This window comes from Manis pentadactyla, chromosome 10, assembly GCF_030020395.1.
Source record: "Manis pentadactyla isolate mManPen7 chromosome 10, mManPen7.hap1, whole genome shotgun sequence".
Lineage (NCBI taxonomy): Eukaryota > Metazoa > Chordata > Mammalia > Pholidota > Manidae > Manis > Manis pentadactyla.
The window spans coordinates 104,662,633-104,679,980 of record NC_080028.1 but is presented as its reverse complement, the minus strand read 5'-3'; the positions used below and the strand labels follow the sequence as shown (position 1 = coordinate 104,679,980).

The following is a 17,348-nucleotide window of genomic DNA, read 5'->3' as shown; positions in this document are numbered from 1 at the left end:
GCCAATCCATGTTAAGATGGTGCTGTCTGGGACTTGGAAGGGCAGTCTGGTAATAGAGATGGAGGACAATGTTGGGGTGTCCTGAAGTCAGAGCTGACAGGGTTTCCTGCTAAATTGGATGAGGGATGAGGTTTGGGTGGGCAGAAGTCAAAGAATGGGTTGAAGGGGGTATTGAGGTTTCCATTTGGGGCGTGTTGTATTTGGATTCAAATGGTGCAAAATTCTAGTGGATGTGGCTTGGGTTGGAGATGGCCACTGGGCATTACAAGCTCTGCACTTCTCATCACTCTGGACCCCTCTCTCCTGGTCTGCACATCACCAGGAGGCACTGCTTCTCGTGCCTTCCCACCTTTGCCCTCGCCGGATTGTAAGTTCTGGAGGGCAGGACCAGGCACACTATACCCACATCACGTAGCAGGTGCTCACTGATAATGCTGAGTGGAGCATCTCTCCATCTCCGCACTGTCCCCTCTACTGCACCCACTCCCAGGTGAGGGGCTTCGCCTCTAGACCACCATCACACTGGGCAGTAGCAGATCAAGGTCCTGCTTTGGTCTGAGACCTCCACTTAAAGAACGTGCCCAGGATGTTGCTCAAGTAGCCATCTTTCTGGTGGGTCTCGAGCAGCTGCAGAACTGAGGTCAGAACTCCAAAACCAGAGGGTCAGCATGGCTGTCACAAAGATGTTTTCTGCTTGTGACTTTCTCTGAGAACCTCACAGATAGGAAGTGGAGTGACTTTCCTTGAAGCAGTGCAGGTCCAGCCTCCTGCAGCAGTGCTGGCATCTGGCGCAGCTGGCTTGGTGGGGTGTGCACCAGACTCTGGGCTCAGCTGGCAGCTGCTGGCCGCTTGGGGCTCTCCTGACAGCCTGTCCTTAGCTGAGGCGGGGCAAGTCCCAGCCTTTTCCCTTTGGCCCTCTTCAGACCCAGTCACAGGGTGCCTGTTCAGGTCACACGCCTGTCCTGCACCTCTAGGTGCCAGGGGTACGAGGCAGTGCTTGCAGGCCTGAGCCACATGCTCTGCCTGCAGCAGAGACCACAGTGGAGTGAGGAGGGAAATTCAGGCACAGGGACCACAGGTAGCAGCATGATAACTGAGGTCCCCGTCCCACAGGCCATTTCCACATGCAGGCGGAGTCCTTGATCAGCCCCCTGATGCAGACCCTCTCCCACCAGCACTGGAAGGTGCGGGTGGCTGCCATCGAAGCCACGGGCACAGTGATCCAGTTCGGCAATGGGAAGTCGGTGGACGAGGTGCTGCCTCACTTTGCTCAGAGGCTCTTTGACAACGTCCCCCAGGTAACGGACTTCCTCCTCCTGGCTCCTCCTCCCAAGCCCTGTGCCCTTTGGTAACTCACTCCTTTTCTCTGGTTTTACAAACATGACACACTGCGCCAAACATCCTTTCCTCTCTCCCAGTCACAGGTGTGCCTGGTTCTCATCTTTGAGAAACCCCAGGAGAGATGAATTTAACGTGTTTGTTATTCTTAATTCCAAGGATGTGAAAGAGGACAGTTTCCCTTTAGGAGAAAAATCTAAAGGGTGTGTGCTCCCCAGTTTCCAGAAGCATCTCTGATGTGCCCCAGTGAGGCAGGTTAATTGAGAGTCACAGTGGTTGGCAAAACAGACCTGAGGGAAGCGTGCAGCTGGGTTGGTGCGTTGAGAGAATTGGCTCTGTCAGGCTTTAGAACCCCCTGAGAGACAGACACACACATGCAGACCAGAACCCCGGCTTTTTACTAGGAGAAGCCAGCTCAGAGGGCATGCTGTGGGTGTACAGTTGACTGATAAAACTTCAAAACCCTGACCCCTGGAGAGGGGCAGAGCAGAGGTCGCAGAGGGCAGGCCCACCTTTGCAGGAGGAGAGTGATGGAGGGGCGTGGGCTCCAGTCACATAGGAGAGATGGGTCCTGCTTGACATCCTTCAGAATGGTTAGATGTCCCTGCCTCTGCCACCTCTGGCCATTTCACAGCCGGGTCATAGGGTAACTGAGGAGCCAGCAGACTTTCCTGCAGAAGCTGCACCATTTACGTTCCTGCCAGCAGTGTGTGAGGGCCCCGGCCTCGACATTCTCGTGACACTTACTGTCTGGCTCTGCTTGTTTATAGCCCTTCTAATGGAGTGAGCTGGTCTCAGTGTAGTTTTGATTTGCTTTTCCTGATGACTTCGTGTTGAGCTTCTTTCCTTGTGCTTGTTGTCAGGTCATCTATTTCATATGCATGACATTCCACTCATGTGACTCATGACGTGGTTTTGCTCTGTTACCATGCATGCACTAACAGACTGAAGGTGTCAGGGTTGCTGTTCCAGTTTTACAGAGATGTTAAAGGTTCTTTTCACTTATGGTGCAAATGATAAGAGTGTTTCCCTCCCAACATTTGTCTGAGGAAGCAGGGGAGTTAGAGGGACGGGTCTTGGCTCTGCCCGCACCGTGTGCCTCTGGGCAGGAGGCAGGCACCCTGGCATGAACTGTCCTGTCTCACACGGCCAGCTGAGGTGCAGTGCGCATATCCTCCATGGGCCCCTCCTGGAGCTGGCAGACCCCAGCAGAATCAGGCCCTGCCAGGCAAGGAGGAGGGGCAGGACAGGGCCTGCCCCAGGGGAAGGAGGGGCTTTGCTCTGGCCAGGACAGCATATCAGCCTCCTGGAGCTTGAGGCCATGCAGGGCCAACGTGGAAAGCACCTTCCATGTGTCACAGACCAAGTGGTCTTCCTCAAGATATTGGAACAGCCATGTGGGACAGCCATCACTGTGCACCATGCTGCATGCCCATCCACGTGACCATGTGGCTGGCTCCCTGTAAATACTCCGCTGCGTCTGCAGCTCTGCAGACAGCTCACTGCAGAAGCCAAGGCCATGCTGCTGGTTTGAGAACCTGGGTGCTGGGCCCCTGGCGGCTGGTCCTAAGGGCCTGTGTTCCCACCTGGAGTAAGGAAGTCAGCAGACAGCCACCTCCTCTTTGGTGCCTTGAAGAGCGGAGTCTGTGGCTTATTGGTGACAGAATTTTGTGAAACTTCTGTCCATGACTCTTATTTAATATTCCAAAAACAAATGTTCTCCATTATTATTTTCATTTTAATTTCTTCCCAGTGGGATTTGATTTGCTCCATATGGTTTTCTGGGCTGACTGAGGGGATTTCAAATCCAGCTCAGCAGTCACCTGCCAGCTTTCACACTGACTGGGGTCACGTTAATGGGATGACCTCAGAGTTCCTGATGTGCATTGGGGTGCTGCCTCCATGCTGCCCTCATGTTTGTGTCAGGCCCGCACTCACGTTGATGTTCCTGAGGGCTCTAACAGTGCTGGGCGGCTGGCAGACCCATGTTCCCTGGGACAGCCCAGGCCGTGGGGGGACCCCCCCATGCTCTGTGCAGAAGGTGAAATCCTTGCTGCTATGTGACTTTCAGAAAACTGAGCAGCTGCTCAGGTCATGGACCACATGGCAAGGGCCTGTCTTCAAGAAAGAACTTGCTCTAAGTGGTGCCCCTGAATGGACTGGTTTGGCCCCTGAAGCAACCCCATGAAGAGGGGGTGTGATGATCTTACCTTACAAATGAAGCAGGGAGGGCCTCGAATTCTCCCTTTGCAGTTTGTCACCTCACGTCCCCAGGACTTGTCTGGGGACGTGGGAAGGGGGTGTGGCCCAGAAAGGCCGTCCCATCCTGCCATGCATACATCCAAGTGAAGAGCACCAGGCTCAGGGTACAGGCTCAGGTCTGAGTGACCATAAGCACCCTGGAGCCCTCTGGCCCCCAGGGTTCCCTTCCCTTCAGGAGCCCCTCTGCCAGTGCTGCTCAAACTGCAGGTGATGACGGCTCAGCCAGAAGACAGGACTGTGTGTGCTTCGTGTGGTTTGTTTCTGAAGCTCCTAGGGTGCCAGGCTTGGCAAGTGGGAGCTCGGTAGCCCACCTGCCCTCTGCCATCACCCTGGTGAGCATAAAAGTGAGCAGGTCCTGCCTCAGTCTTGGGAGAGACGTGGTCTGATGCACTACAGCAACCTTGCTGGTGTCAGGGATGATGGGGGATAGCAGGGTGCAGGGCTGGGCGGAAGATGAACTTGACGCTCTGAATGAGGAGAGCCTTAGGTGAGATGAGGGTATCCCATCACTCCAGCCACTCGAAGGCATCCAGGGTGCAGATACTGGAAAACCAGGACTCCTGTTGGTGGGGTCCTGCCTGTGTGACCCTGAACAGGCCGAGTCCTTGGTTCCTCAGAGCACCTTACTTACCAGCAGAAGCCTATGCTGCTGTCAGGAGGGGGCAGTCTCTGGGTGGTCACTTTGTTGGAGCAGGGGTGAGACCTCCACTGCATGAGTGACAAACAACAGTCAGCAGAGTGGAGCGCCCCCTCGCCTGCCCACCCCCCAATATCAGACTGGAAACGAAGGAACTGCAGGAATTCAGTGGGTATTCACGAACTGCAGGAATTCAGTGGGTATTCATACCCACAACAGACTTAATATTATGCTAGCATTTTCTCAGGTTACAAAACAAAAATGTTACAGACTGAGGTGAAGCCCCTTTAAAGCTAACTCTTCTTTTTTTTTTTTATTAATTTTATTTTGGTATCATTAATCTACAGTTTAATGAAGGACATTATGTTTACTAGGCTCCCCCCTTCACCAAGTCCCCCCTACATACCCATTCACAGTCACTGTCCATCAACATAGTAAGATGCTAAAAAATCACTACTTGTCTTCTCCGTGTTGCACAGCCCTCCCCGTGCCCCCCCCACACTATACATGCTAATCGTAATGCCCCCTTTCTTTTTTCCCACCCTTTTCCCTCCCTTCCCACCCGTCCTCCCCAGTCCCTTTCCCTTTGGTAACTGTTAGTCCATTCTTGGGTTCTGTGCTTCTGCTGCTGTTTTGTTCCTTCAGTTTTCTTTTGTTCTTATACTCCACATATGAGTGAAATCATTTGGTACTTGTCTTTCTCCACCTGGCTTATTTCACTGAGCATAATACCCTCTAGCTCCATCCATGTTGCAAATGGTAGGATCTGTTTTTTTCTTATGGCTGAATAATATTCCATTGTGTATGTGTACCACATCTTCTTTATCCATTCATCTACTGATGGACATTTAGGTTGCTTCCATATATTGGCTATTGTAAATAGTACAGCGATAAACATAGGGGTGCATCTGTCTTTTTCAAACTAGAGTGCTGCATTCAAAGCTAACTCTTCTTTAAATGAATTTGAATACTCTATGTTTCAAACAAAATTTGCTGTTATTAAAATATCTTGATGCCATTAGAGATTTCTTTTGTTTTCATGAGGTAAGCTTACTTAAAATGAGGTAAGAGGCTTAAAATTCAAAGCCTCTGGTCAGCATGGATGGACAGAGTGAAGGCTGTTGAAAATATTCTGCATGAGACAGTTACTCAGGTGCTGGGCAGGAGGATCTTCCCACCAGCCCCCAAAGCCCAGACTCAGGAAGCTCAGAGTAGCTTTGCAAGGCAGCTCTCCCATCAGGGCGCTGGCGCTGCTCTGATTCTGGTGCCCCTGTACTGATGGGCAGCCTGGACTACATGTGGGGTCCCCAGCCCAGCACCCTGATGCAGGAGAACAATAACTCTCAGTCCACTTTGCTTCTTTTTATTGAAGTTTCCTGCTTAAGCTGTTACTTGGCAACACTGTTAAGTGCCATTTTTCTGAACTGAAAGAAACAAAGTAATTTGACTCGTGACAGCAGGAAGTTACAGGTTTCTGATATCACCAGCTCAAGGCTGCTGCGAGGCCCTCTAGCTCCCCCAGCTCAGCAGGTGAGATGCGTGGAGTCTCCTCCATGCAAGCGATGCCTAGTCTGGGGGGGTGGCAGGTGGCTGTCCTGGGTGTGTGGCCCCTCAGGGAGTGGGGAGGGGCACAAGCCTTGTGGGCTCCCATGTCAGCGGCCACCTCTGCTGCGTCCAGAGCCTCCTGGGTGCCCATGTGTTGCCCTGCGCAGGCGCTGCTCACTCTCAGGTTTAGGCAACTGGCCAGGTGCAGTTTGGGTTTTCAGCATGTGACCTTTGCTTGACAGCCTTTTGAGCCTTCTGCCGACAGTGTTGACAGAGCTTGGAGTTGGCCACTTGCCACAGGTGGTTTGTGATAAGCAAGGGCCTGTCGGGGTGTGAGCTCTGAGGCCAGTCATCCTCCAGCCATCCCTGAGCGTGAGGGCAGCCCAACCACTGTCCCAGTAGCAGCTGGTCTGAGACCGATTGGGTTCCGGGAGCTTCCGCAGGGCGCCCCGCTGTTGGGAGCATCTCTCCTCAGGTCCTCCTGTTTTTTGGGTTGTTAACAGCCAGCCTGTGTCAGGAACAACCACCTCTGCTTTGTGCTCTAACTCTTCAGCAAGTGGCTCCTGGGCTTGCTGACCCTTCGTGGCCTGCCCCGTCTACACTGGCCGCTGGCATCCACACTGTGCTGAGGGCTTTCCTCCCTTGGGAAAGACAATGACACATGTCCTGTTCTCTCCCTTTCTGGAAGGGAAAATGAGCTTGGAGAGGAGACTTTGCCCCGGTTCCAGAGCAGCAGGGGCATGGCCACGTTGTCTCATGTTGCTGGAGCCAGTCCCCTGGCCTGTGTGCCTCTGCTCGGGCCCACAGCCGCTGGAGCGTGCCACCCAAAGTGCCTGCGGGCACCCCCATTGTTAGGCGCCCCTGTTGGCAGCCTTGCGAGTGACTGCGGGGCTTTGCAGGTGGCGGCCCTGGGTGGCACAGCGCTGTGGTGCCAGGCACACCAGGGCTTCTGCAGGACGGGACGGCTGGCTCCGTCCCTGCCCATCTGCTTCCTCCCGGGACCACTCAGAATGTGGAATCCTCTCTCAGCTCTGTGTTCAGGGTGCCAGCTCTGTTTGTGCTCGGTTCTTCTCTGCGCTGGGAAAGGGGCTGTGGCATGCATGACACCTCTTCAGATCCAGCAGCAGCACTGGGGGTGCCCTGTTGACCCACAGGTGTTCCTGGGCTCAAGGGCCAGAGGCCTTGGCCATGTGGCCTCTGCAAGCAACCATTTCCTAGCCACTAGTCAACAGCTTGTTTAAATGCCACAGTGACATGGCACCCAGCTCAGCCAGGAGGCTGCAAACAGAAGACCACAAACAGGCCATGTTGTGTAGGGGCCTGCTCTAGCCCACAGGGCACCAGGCCAGGCCCTGAGTTCACGGGCTGGAGCCAGCAAGGTCCATGGCCCTGATGCCGCCTCTCTGGCCCCAAGGGGCGATGGCAGAGCCACCAAGCACCCACCCTGGCTCTGGGACCCCAGCCTCACTGTTCCTCCAGCATCCACAGCGTCCCTGCCCAGCCTGAAGCCCTTTTCCTCTCTTGTGAGCAGGTCCGACGGGCAGTGACCTGTGTGGTGGGGGGCTGGCTGCTGGACCTGCGGGACCGTTACTCCTTCTTCCACAAGCTCATTCCGCTGCTGCTCAGCAGCTTGGACGACGAAATACCTGAAATCGCGTAAGTGGGGTTGTGGCGGGCGCGGCTGTGGTTCTGGGTGACGGTCTGGGCTCCTGTTCAGGCGCTGGAGGCCTCTGCCATGGCCGGGCTGCGTTCCTCTGTTCTCTGGTTCCTCAGGGACTTGCTCTTCCTGAGTTGTTGCAGCGGTGTGGTTTCTCCCAGCTTCAGCCTCAGGGAGCCATGTTCTCCCTTTGTGCTTAGAGCGTGTGACATACAGAAGGTCTCCGTGGCTGTTAAAACAATTTTGCATTTTTTAATACTTTGTGCAAATGCTCAGAAAGTGGTCACTTTTCAGTACTCTAGTAAGAGGTTGAAAAGCCCCACAGCTTCCTGGCATAGCCTCTCGGGGACTCAGCGCCATGGGCCCGCCTGCCCCTGCAGGAGCCTCTGACCCGTGTGTGCTGTGCTGCAGGTGCGAGGCGGCCGGCCTCTGGGAGAAGGTCGGCCTGCAGTGGCAAAGGGAGAATGAGGACGACCTCAAGGACAAGCTTGACTTTACCTCGCCACCCCCAGCCCACCACCCCTCTCCAGGTGAGTGCAGCCCCAGGACGCCACGCAGGTGGGGGTGCCAGTCCTTCGCGGGACAGTTCTGAGCCTGCACGCCGAGGGCCGAGTGCAGACTGGGCAGCGGCTCTGGCCAGTGGCAGAGGGAGGACACCATCCCTCCTGCAGAGCTCTGAGCCTGGGCCAGAGCCAGGCACCACAGCAAGCCAGCAGAGAGGCACTGTGGGCAGGAACAGCCCCTGAGCCGCGGGCAGGCAGTAGGGGGGACGGGGTGCTGCCCCCACACCAGTGTCTCTCCTCCCAGTGGCCTCTCCTCCGGGCCAGCTGCTCTTAGGAGGCAGGTGGCCTCCTGGGTCCCGAAGCCCACGGCAGGCATACACCTCGCTGCTGTAAGTACGCCGCCCTGGGTCTGACCCTGTGTGCCAGGGCACAGTAAGCTAGGCAGCTGCTGCGGGCAGTGGTGGTGGGGGTTTTGGAAACGGGCTATGCTTTGTCATTTCCCAAAAGCTTTTTTGGTGAGCTTCCTCTATGGGTGCAGCTTTAGCTCTACTGTGGTGCACAGTGTATGGGCCACAGGTAAGAGGCAGCCCTTCCTCTCAGGGGCTAAGGCCTCTGTCCATTTGCACCATGGCCTATGCCAGGTTGCCTGCTCACACCTGTGCACAGTCCCCTGCTGTTCCTCCTCAGGGCCCAAGTCAGATCCTATGCATTTGTCCCCCAGGAGCCCACCCTGGCCCCACTGGCCATCTGCCATGAGCCCGTGACATCCCCTCTCCCAGACTCCAGCCCTCAGAGCAGCTGCCTTTCTAAGTTGTGGAGTAACTGGCATGAGTAAGTTCACGCCTAGAGTGCTGTGCTCATTGTCCCCATAGCTCAGTCTTAATGTTGCACCGACAAATCACAGCACAGGGCACTTCTCACCTGGCTTACCCACTGGGCACCGGAGGACGGGTGCTGGGGCAGCTGGTCTCCCCTCTGGCCGAGTCTGTCCTCTGGAGGCACAGGCTTTTTATCTGCTTCCATCTGGAGGACGTTCAGGTCACTTCCAGTTTTGGGGTGACTTCAAGTAAGGCTGAGACGCACTTGTGCACAGGCATTTGCATGAATGTACCTTCTCATCCTCCCAGGGGAATGCCCAAGGGTTGCTGGCTGTGTGGGGGTCATGTACGGACCCTGCGGGAAGCTGCCACACCACTTTCCCAAGCGGGAGCCCTTAGTGGTGACATGACCGCCCAGGCTGGCGCACAGTGGGACTGCAGAACAGTTTTGATTTGTGATTCCCCAAGGACAAGTGACGTTGGGCATCTGTTCATGGGTTTACATCACATGCTTATCCACACATCTTCTGTTAAGTGTCTGTTCAGACCTCTTGTCCATATTTAAGTTGGGTTATTTGCTCCTTTATTAGGGGGTTTTGAGAGTTCTTCACACATTCTGGGTACAGTCTGTCTTCGGACCAGTATCTTGCAGCCCTTCTCTGGTGGGCTGCCTTGCACGGTAGGTCATCCTGCCTGGCGGCCTGGTGGGCACTGCTCCCTCCCCATGCCTGCTCCTCCCGTCCTGGGGTCTCCGCTCCTGCTTCACCCACCTGGAGATCTTCTCCTGAAACCTCCCCTTTCCCTGCCCCACTTCCTCCCTCTGACTCACCTTAGCTGACAAAGTCATGCTGCTTCTGGGCCAAACATTTGCTCCCAAAGGGCAGACTTATCTACACTAAATCCCAGCACCTGAAAAGGTGCGCCAGGGACAGAGGCATCTCATCGGGTACTAGGTGAGTGGGTGATGTGTCCCCTGTTACCTGCGACCCTGGACAATCTAACTGTGTGGCTGAATTGCAGACAAGACCAGATGAGCTCACCACTAGTAGCCAAGGAAATCAGGCAAGTCACACCTGGATTGAGGCCTAATCAGAGCCCAGTTTCCCTCCTTTCCTAAGAAAATAAGGTGTGCATAGCACAGAAATATACCTGTTCACCACACTCATTAACTGCACCTTTAATCCAGGCTTCATGTGGGACGTCAGAAGGACACCTGTCAGTTGTTCCCTGAGCAGTGCACTCGGCCCATGGGGGGTGCGAGCTCATGTCTGAGTCTCTGCTGGTTGTGCTTGCAAACCACCTGCAGCAGGACCGGGTGGTGACCCCAGCTCTGGGGTCTTTTCTGCTCTGAGATTGTCCATCTGTTAGAGTCGTTTGCTTGGTAATGCATGGGTGAAAGAGGCAGAGCCCTTCACAATGGCAAGTGGCTAGCCAGGCCTCAAAATAGGAGAGCAGAGCTGGCTTTTTATGCCCACATTAGCAGTGAGTGTAGCCACCTTTGAATAAATAGCATTGTAATACAGATTGCTCTCCACACAATGCCCTTCTGTGCTCTCAGGTTCTGCCTGAGAGCTTGGACCTGGTCTGCTTTGGCTGTATGTTTGGAAACATGGGGGCCTAAATGCAAGTTGTCAGAAATGTTACATTGTGCAGAGAAAATCAGAGGAGAGGCCAGCTGGAGAGGGGTTGGCGTCATACAGAGCCAGGCCAGGCATGTGGGACAGAGACCCACTCCAGCATTCATTAGAAGAGTTACTCCATGTCCAGGCTAGGGAAGGAGAGAGGCCTCTGCCATCTGAGGTTCTTACGGGACATGGCCTGTCCACAGAAGGTGGCATATCAGGACCCCGAGAAACAGGGCTGAAGACCCCGCATGGCAGGCCTGACGGCGCCAAGCCCCCCTGCCCTGAGGTGCCTCTCTTTCTTCAGGAATATCCATCTCCTGTTGCTCCTGCTCCTGGAAATAGAACCTGTGCCCAAGGCTCAGGGCTTCCTGCCTGTCGTGGGCCATTGGAAGTGCCCTGGACCTGGATAAGCACATGGAGCAAGGATCCCATTTTCTGCCTACAGTTTAGTTAAATCACACTTAGTCTAATTGTGCCAAAAATAAGCTGATTAAATGTTCCGTGTGCCTCTGACCTGACTTTCTCAGGACTTTCTCCTGACTTCTCTTTGACTTAAGAGGCAGGGAGAAATGTGTTTAAAAACCAAAAGCATCAGATCTTCAGAAGAGAATTAAAAATGGCAGCGTGAGAGGTGAAACAGGCTTCTTCCTAAAACCGCATATAATATGAAAATATAATTAATACAACTAATCCTGAGAGAGTAACAGGAAAGAGTACTGCACCAGACTGCATACACCTGGAGAAAAGAGCAGACCTCACCGAACGGGGTAACATATCAGAGCTGTGGCTCCACGGGACCCGAGGCCTTCCCCCACCCCAGCTCACCGGCAGGAGGAAGAGAAACGGAGCAGGGAGGGAGTGGAAGGCTGGGACTGCTGAATACCTAGCTACAGAGATCTGCTCTGGGAGCACAAACCTACATTTCATGGTGCTGTCATGAGACTCGCATGACTACCGGGTTGGAAAGTTAATACAGGCAGAGTTCCTGGGGAGACTGGGATTCCAGCTGCTTGTGGAAAGCAGGGATCCATATCCGGCTGCTCTGGGACAAAAACGTACACCTGTGTGCCCGGCCCACTGGCTCAGGCAGTGGAGACAGGCACAGCAGCTGGGAGGCGAGGAACAGCTCTTTCCTCCCCCCAGACACCAGTACCGCTCCCCTGCAACCCCCGACATTGCTTCAGGGGCTGAGCAGCTCCAGAATAGAGCTTCTGGACACTAGAGGGCGCCATATACAAACATGAAATGCCAAAGGAGCCTTGTCCAGAGTAAAATTATTAATACAACTCCCGAGAAAGATTTAAATGATATGGACCTCGTGACTCTTCCTGAAAGGGAGTTCAAAATAAAAATCATCAACATTCTAAGGGAGGTACAGAAAGATATCCAGGAACTCAGGAATGAATTCAGGTTGGAGATTCAATCGTTGAAAAGCATGATCGATACAGGGTATTAAAAGCAGGTTGGATATGGTAGAGGAGACAATAAATGAAATAGAAACTAGAGAAGAATACAAAGAAGCTGAGGCACAGAGAGAAAAAAGGATCTCTACGAATAAAAGAATATTGAGAGAACTGTGTTAACAGTCCAAGCAGAACAATATTCGCATTATAGGGATACCAGAAGAAGAAGAGAGAGAGAAAGGGATAGAAAGTGTCTTTGAGGAGGTAATTGCTGAAGACTTCCCCAATCTGGGGAAGGAGATAGTCTCTCAGGCCATGGAGATCTACAGATCTCCCAACACAAGGGGCCCAAGGAAGACAACACCAAGACACATGGTTCCCTAAAATGGGAAAGATCAAGGATAAGGACAGACTGTTAAAAGCAGCCAGAGACAGAAATAAGATCACATACAAAGGAAAGCCCATCAGGCTAACATCAGACTTCTCAGCAGAAACCTTACAGGCAAGAAGGGAGTGGCATGATGTATTTAATGCCATGAAGCAGAAGGGCTTGGAACCAAGATCACTTTATCTGGCAAGATGATCATTTAAATTTGAAGGAAGGATTAAACAATTTCCAATAATCAAAAGCTGAGAGAATTTACCTCCCACAAACCATCTCTACAGTCTATTTTGGAGGGACTGCTATAGATGGAAGTGTTCCTAAGGTTTAATAGCTGTCACCAGAGGTAATAAAACCACAGTAAAGAAAGTAGAACAGCTAATTACAAAGCAAATGCAAAATTGCATTAACTATCCCCAAAGTCAATCAAGGGATAGACAAAAACTACAGAATTTGATACCTAATATATAAAGAATGAAGGAGGAGAAATAGAAAAGAACCTTTAGATTGTGTTTGTAACAGCATACTAAGTGAGTTAAGTTAGACTCTTAGTAAGGAAAGTAACCTGGAACCTTTGGTAACCACGAATCTAAAGCCTGAAATGGCAATAAGTACACACCTATCGATAATCGCCCTAAATGTAAATGGACTGAATGCACCAATCCAAAGACATAGAGTCACTGAATGGATTAAAAAACAAGACCCATCTATATGCTGCTTACAAGAGACTCACCTCAAACCCAAAGACATGCACAGACTAAAAGTCAAGGGATGGAAAAAGATATTTCATGCAAACAATAGGGAGAAAAAAGCAGGTGTTGCAGTACTAGTATCAGACAAAATAAACTTCAAAACAAAGAAAGTAACGAGATAAAGAAGGACATTACATAATGATAAAGGGCTCAGTCCAACAAAAAGATATAAACATTATAAATATATATGCACCCAACACAGGAGCACCAGCATATGTAAAACAAATACTAACAGAACTAAAGGAGGAAATGGAATGCAATGCATTCATTTTAGGAGACTTCAACACACCATTCACTCCAAAGGACAGATCCACCAGACAGAAAATAAGTAAGGACACACAGGCAGTGAACAACACAATAGAACACATGGACCTAATAGACATCTATAGAACTCTGCACCCAAAAGCAACAGGATTTACATTCTTCTTAAGTGCACATGGAACATTCTCCAGAACAGACCACATACTAGGCCACAAAAAGAGCCTCAGTAAATTCCAAAAGACTGAAATTCTACCAACCAACTTTTCAGACCACAAAGGTATAAAACTAGAAATAAATTGTACAAAGAAAGCAAAAAGGCTCACAAACACATGGAGGCTTAACAACATGCTCCTAAATAGTCAATGGATCAACGACCAAATTAAAATGGAGATCCAGCAATATATGAAAATAAATGACAACAACAACACAAAGCCCCAACTTCTGTGGGATGCAGCAAAAGCAGTCTTAAGAGGAAAGTATATAGCAATCCAGGCATATTTAAAGAAGGAAGAACAAACCCAAATGAATACTCAAACATCACAATTATCAAAACTGGAAAAAGAACAAATGAGGCCTAAAGTCAGCAGAAGGAGGGACATAATAAAGATCAGAGAAGAAATAAATAAAATTGAGAAGAATAAAACAAAGAAAAAATCTATGAAACCAAGAGCTGGTTCATTGAGAAAATGAACAAAATAGATAAGCCTCTAGCCAGACTTATTAAGAGAAAAAGAGAATAAACACATATCAACAGAATCAGAAATGAGAAAGGAAACATCAAACACAAATTTTATTAGATATTTAATTTAATTAATTTAATTAGAAATACAAATTTAATTAGAAATACAAAGAATTATTAGAGACTACTATGAAAACCTATATGCTAAGAAGCTGGAAAACCTAGAAGAAATGGACAACTTCCTAGAAAAAATACAACCTTCCAAGACTGACCAAAGAAGAAACACAAAATCTAAACAAACCAATTACCAGCAAAGAAATTGAAGCGGTAATCAAAAAACTACCCAAGAACAAAACCCCCGGGCCAGATGGATTTACCTCAGAATTTTATCAGACATACAGAGAAGATATAATACCCATTTTCCTTAAAGTTTACCAAAAAATAAAAGAGGAGGGAATACTCCCAAACTCATTCTATGAAGCCAACATCACCCTACTATCAAAACCAGGCAAAGACCCCACCAAAAAAGAAAATTACAGACCAGTATCCCTGATGAACGTAGATCCAAAAATACTGAACAAAATATTAGCAAACCGAATTCAAAAATACATCAAAAGGATCATACACCATGACCAAGTGGAATTCATCCCAGGGATGCAAGGATGGTACAACATTCGAAAATCCATCAACATAATCCACCACATAAACAAAAAGAAGGACAAAAACCACATGATCATCTCAATAGATGCTGAAAAAGCATTCGACAAAATTCAACATTCATTCATGATAAAAACTCTCAACAAAACGGGTATAGAGGGCAAGTACCTCAACATAATAAAGGCCATATATGATAAACCCACAGCCAACATCATACTGAACAGTGAGAAGCTGAAAGCTTTTCCTCTGAGATCGGGAACAGGACAGGGATGCCCACTCTCCCGACTGTTATTTAACATAGTACTGGAGGTCCTAGCCATGGCAATTAGACAAAACAAAGAAATACAAGGAATCCAGATTGGTAAAGAAGAAGTTAAACTGTCACTGTTTGCAGATGACATGATATTATACATAAAAAACCCTAAAGACTCCACTCCAAAACTACTAGAACTGATATCGGAATACAGCAAAGTTGTAGGATACAAAATGAACACACAGAAATCTGTGGCTTTCCTGTACACTAACAATGAACTAATAGAAAGAGAAATCAGGAAAACAATTCCATTCACAGTTGCATCAAAAAGAATAAAATACTTAGGAATAAACCTTACCAAGGAAGTGAAAGACCTATACCCTGAAAACTACAAGACACTCTTAAGAGAAATTAAAGAGGACACTAACAAATGAAAACTCATCCCATGCTCTTGGCTAGGAAGAATTAATATCGTCAAAATGGCCATCTGGCCCAAAGCAATATACAGATTTGATGCAATCCCTATCAAATTACCAACAACATTCTTCAACGAACTAGAACAAATAGTTCAAAAATTCATATGGAAACACCCAAGACCCCGAATAGCCAAAGCAATCCTGAGAAGGAAGAATAAAGTGGGGGGGATCTCACTCCCCAACTTCAAGCTCTACTACAAAGCCACAGTAATCAAGACAATTTGCTACTGGCACAAGAACAGAGCCACAGACCAGTGGAACAGAAGAGAGACCCCAGATATTAACCCAAACATATATGGTCAATTAATATAGGATAAAGGAGCCATGGACATACAATGGGGAAATGACAGTCACTTCAACAGATGGTGCTGGCAAAACTGGACAGCTACATGTAAGAGAATGAAACTGGATCACTGCCTAACCCCATACACAAAAGTAAATTCAAAATGGATCAAAGACCTGAATGTAAGTCATGAAACCATAAAACTCTTAGAAGAAAACATAGGCAAAAATCTCTTGGACATAAACATGAGTGACTTCTTCATGAACATATCTCCCCGGGCAAGGGAAACAAAAGCAAAAATGAACAAGCAGGACTTTATCAAGCTGAGAAGCTTCTGTACAGCAAAAAGGTACCCTACAGTATTGGAGAATATATTCATAAATGACAGATCCGATAAAGGGTTGACATCCAAAATATATGAAGAGCTCATGCACCTCAACAAACAAAAAGCAAATAATCCAATTAAAAAATGGGCAGAGAAGCTGAACAGACAGTTCTCCAAAGAAGAAATTCCGATGGCCAACAGAAACATGAAAAGATGTTCCACATCACTAGTCATCAGAGAAATGCAAATTAAAACCACAATGAGATATCACCTCACACCAGTAAGGATCGCCACCATCCAAAAGACAAACAACAACAAATGTTGGCGAGGTTGCAGAGAAAGGGGAACCCTCCTACACAGCTGGTGGGAATGCAAATTAGTTCAACCATTGTGGAAAGCAGTATGGAGGTTCCTCAAAAAGCTCACAATAGACATACCATTTGACCCAGGAATTCCACTTCTAGGAATTTACCCTAAGAATGCAGCAGCCCAGTTTGAAAAAGACAGATGCACCCCTATGTTTATCGCAGCAGTATTTACAATACCCAAGAAATGGAAGCAACCTAGATGTCCATCAATAGATGAATGGGTAAAGAAAATGTGGTACATATGCACAATTGAGTATTATTCAGCCATAAGAAGAAAACAAATCCTACCATTTGCAACAACATGGATGGAGCTAGAGGGTATTATGCTCAGTGAAATAAGCCAGGCGGAGAAAGACAAGTACCAAATGATTTCACTCATATGTGGAGTATAAGAATAAAGAAAAACTGAAGGAACAAAACAGCAGAATCACAGAACCCAAGAGTGGACTAACTGTTACCAAAGGGAAAGGGACTGGGCAGGAGGGGCGGCAAGGGAGGGATAAGGGCAGGGAAAAAGAAAGGGGGCCTTACAATTAGCATGTGTAATGTGGGGGAGGGCATAGGGATGGATGTGCAACACAGAGAAGACAAGTAGTGAGTCTACAGCATCTTACTACGCTGATGGACAGTGACTGTAATGGGGTTTGTGGGGGGGGTCTTAGTGAAGGGGGGAGTCTAGTAACCATAATGTTCTTCATGTAATTGTAGATTAAAGACAATAAAATGGAAAAAAAAAGCAGACTGGATATGGTGGAGGAGACGATAAAAGAAATAGAAGCTAGAGAAGAGGAATACAAAGAAGCTGAGGCACAGGGAGAAAAAAGAATCTCTGAGAATGAAAGAATATTGAGAGAACTGTGTGACCAATCCAAACGGAACAATATTCACATTATAGGGATACCAGAAAAAGAAAGAAGAGAGAAAGGGATAGAAAGTGTCTTTGAGGAGGTAATTGCTGAAAACTTCCCCAATCTGGGGAAGGAGATAGTCTCTCAGGCCATGGAGATCCACAGATCTCCCAACACAAAGGACCCAAGGAAGACAACACCAAGACATATAGTAATTAAATGGCAAAGATCAAGGATAAGGACAGACTACTAAAAAAGCAGCCAGAGACAGAAATA

At 49.1% G+C, this 17,348-nt stretch overlaps 1 protein-coding gene across 1 annotated transcript in view; it reads left to right on the top strand.

The window, feature by feature from the left end:
- Positions 1 to 17,348, top strand: part of DNAAF5 (dynein axonemal assembly factor 5) — a 58,361-nt gene that overhangs the window by 1,499 nt on the left and 39,514 nt on the right. Inside the window, exons 2-4 of the mRNA XM_036933056.2 lie at positions 1,114 to 1,298; positions 7,314 to 7,438; positions 7,851 to 7,969. Of these exons, the coding sequence (XP_036788951.2) occupies positions 1,114 to 1,298; positions 7,314 to 7,438; positions 7,851 to 7,969 (429 nt within the window). The remainder of the gene's footprint in view (positions 1 to 1,113; positions 1,299 to 7,313; positions 7,439 to 7,850; positions 7,970 to 17,348) is intronic.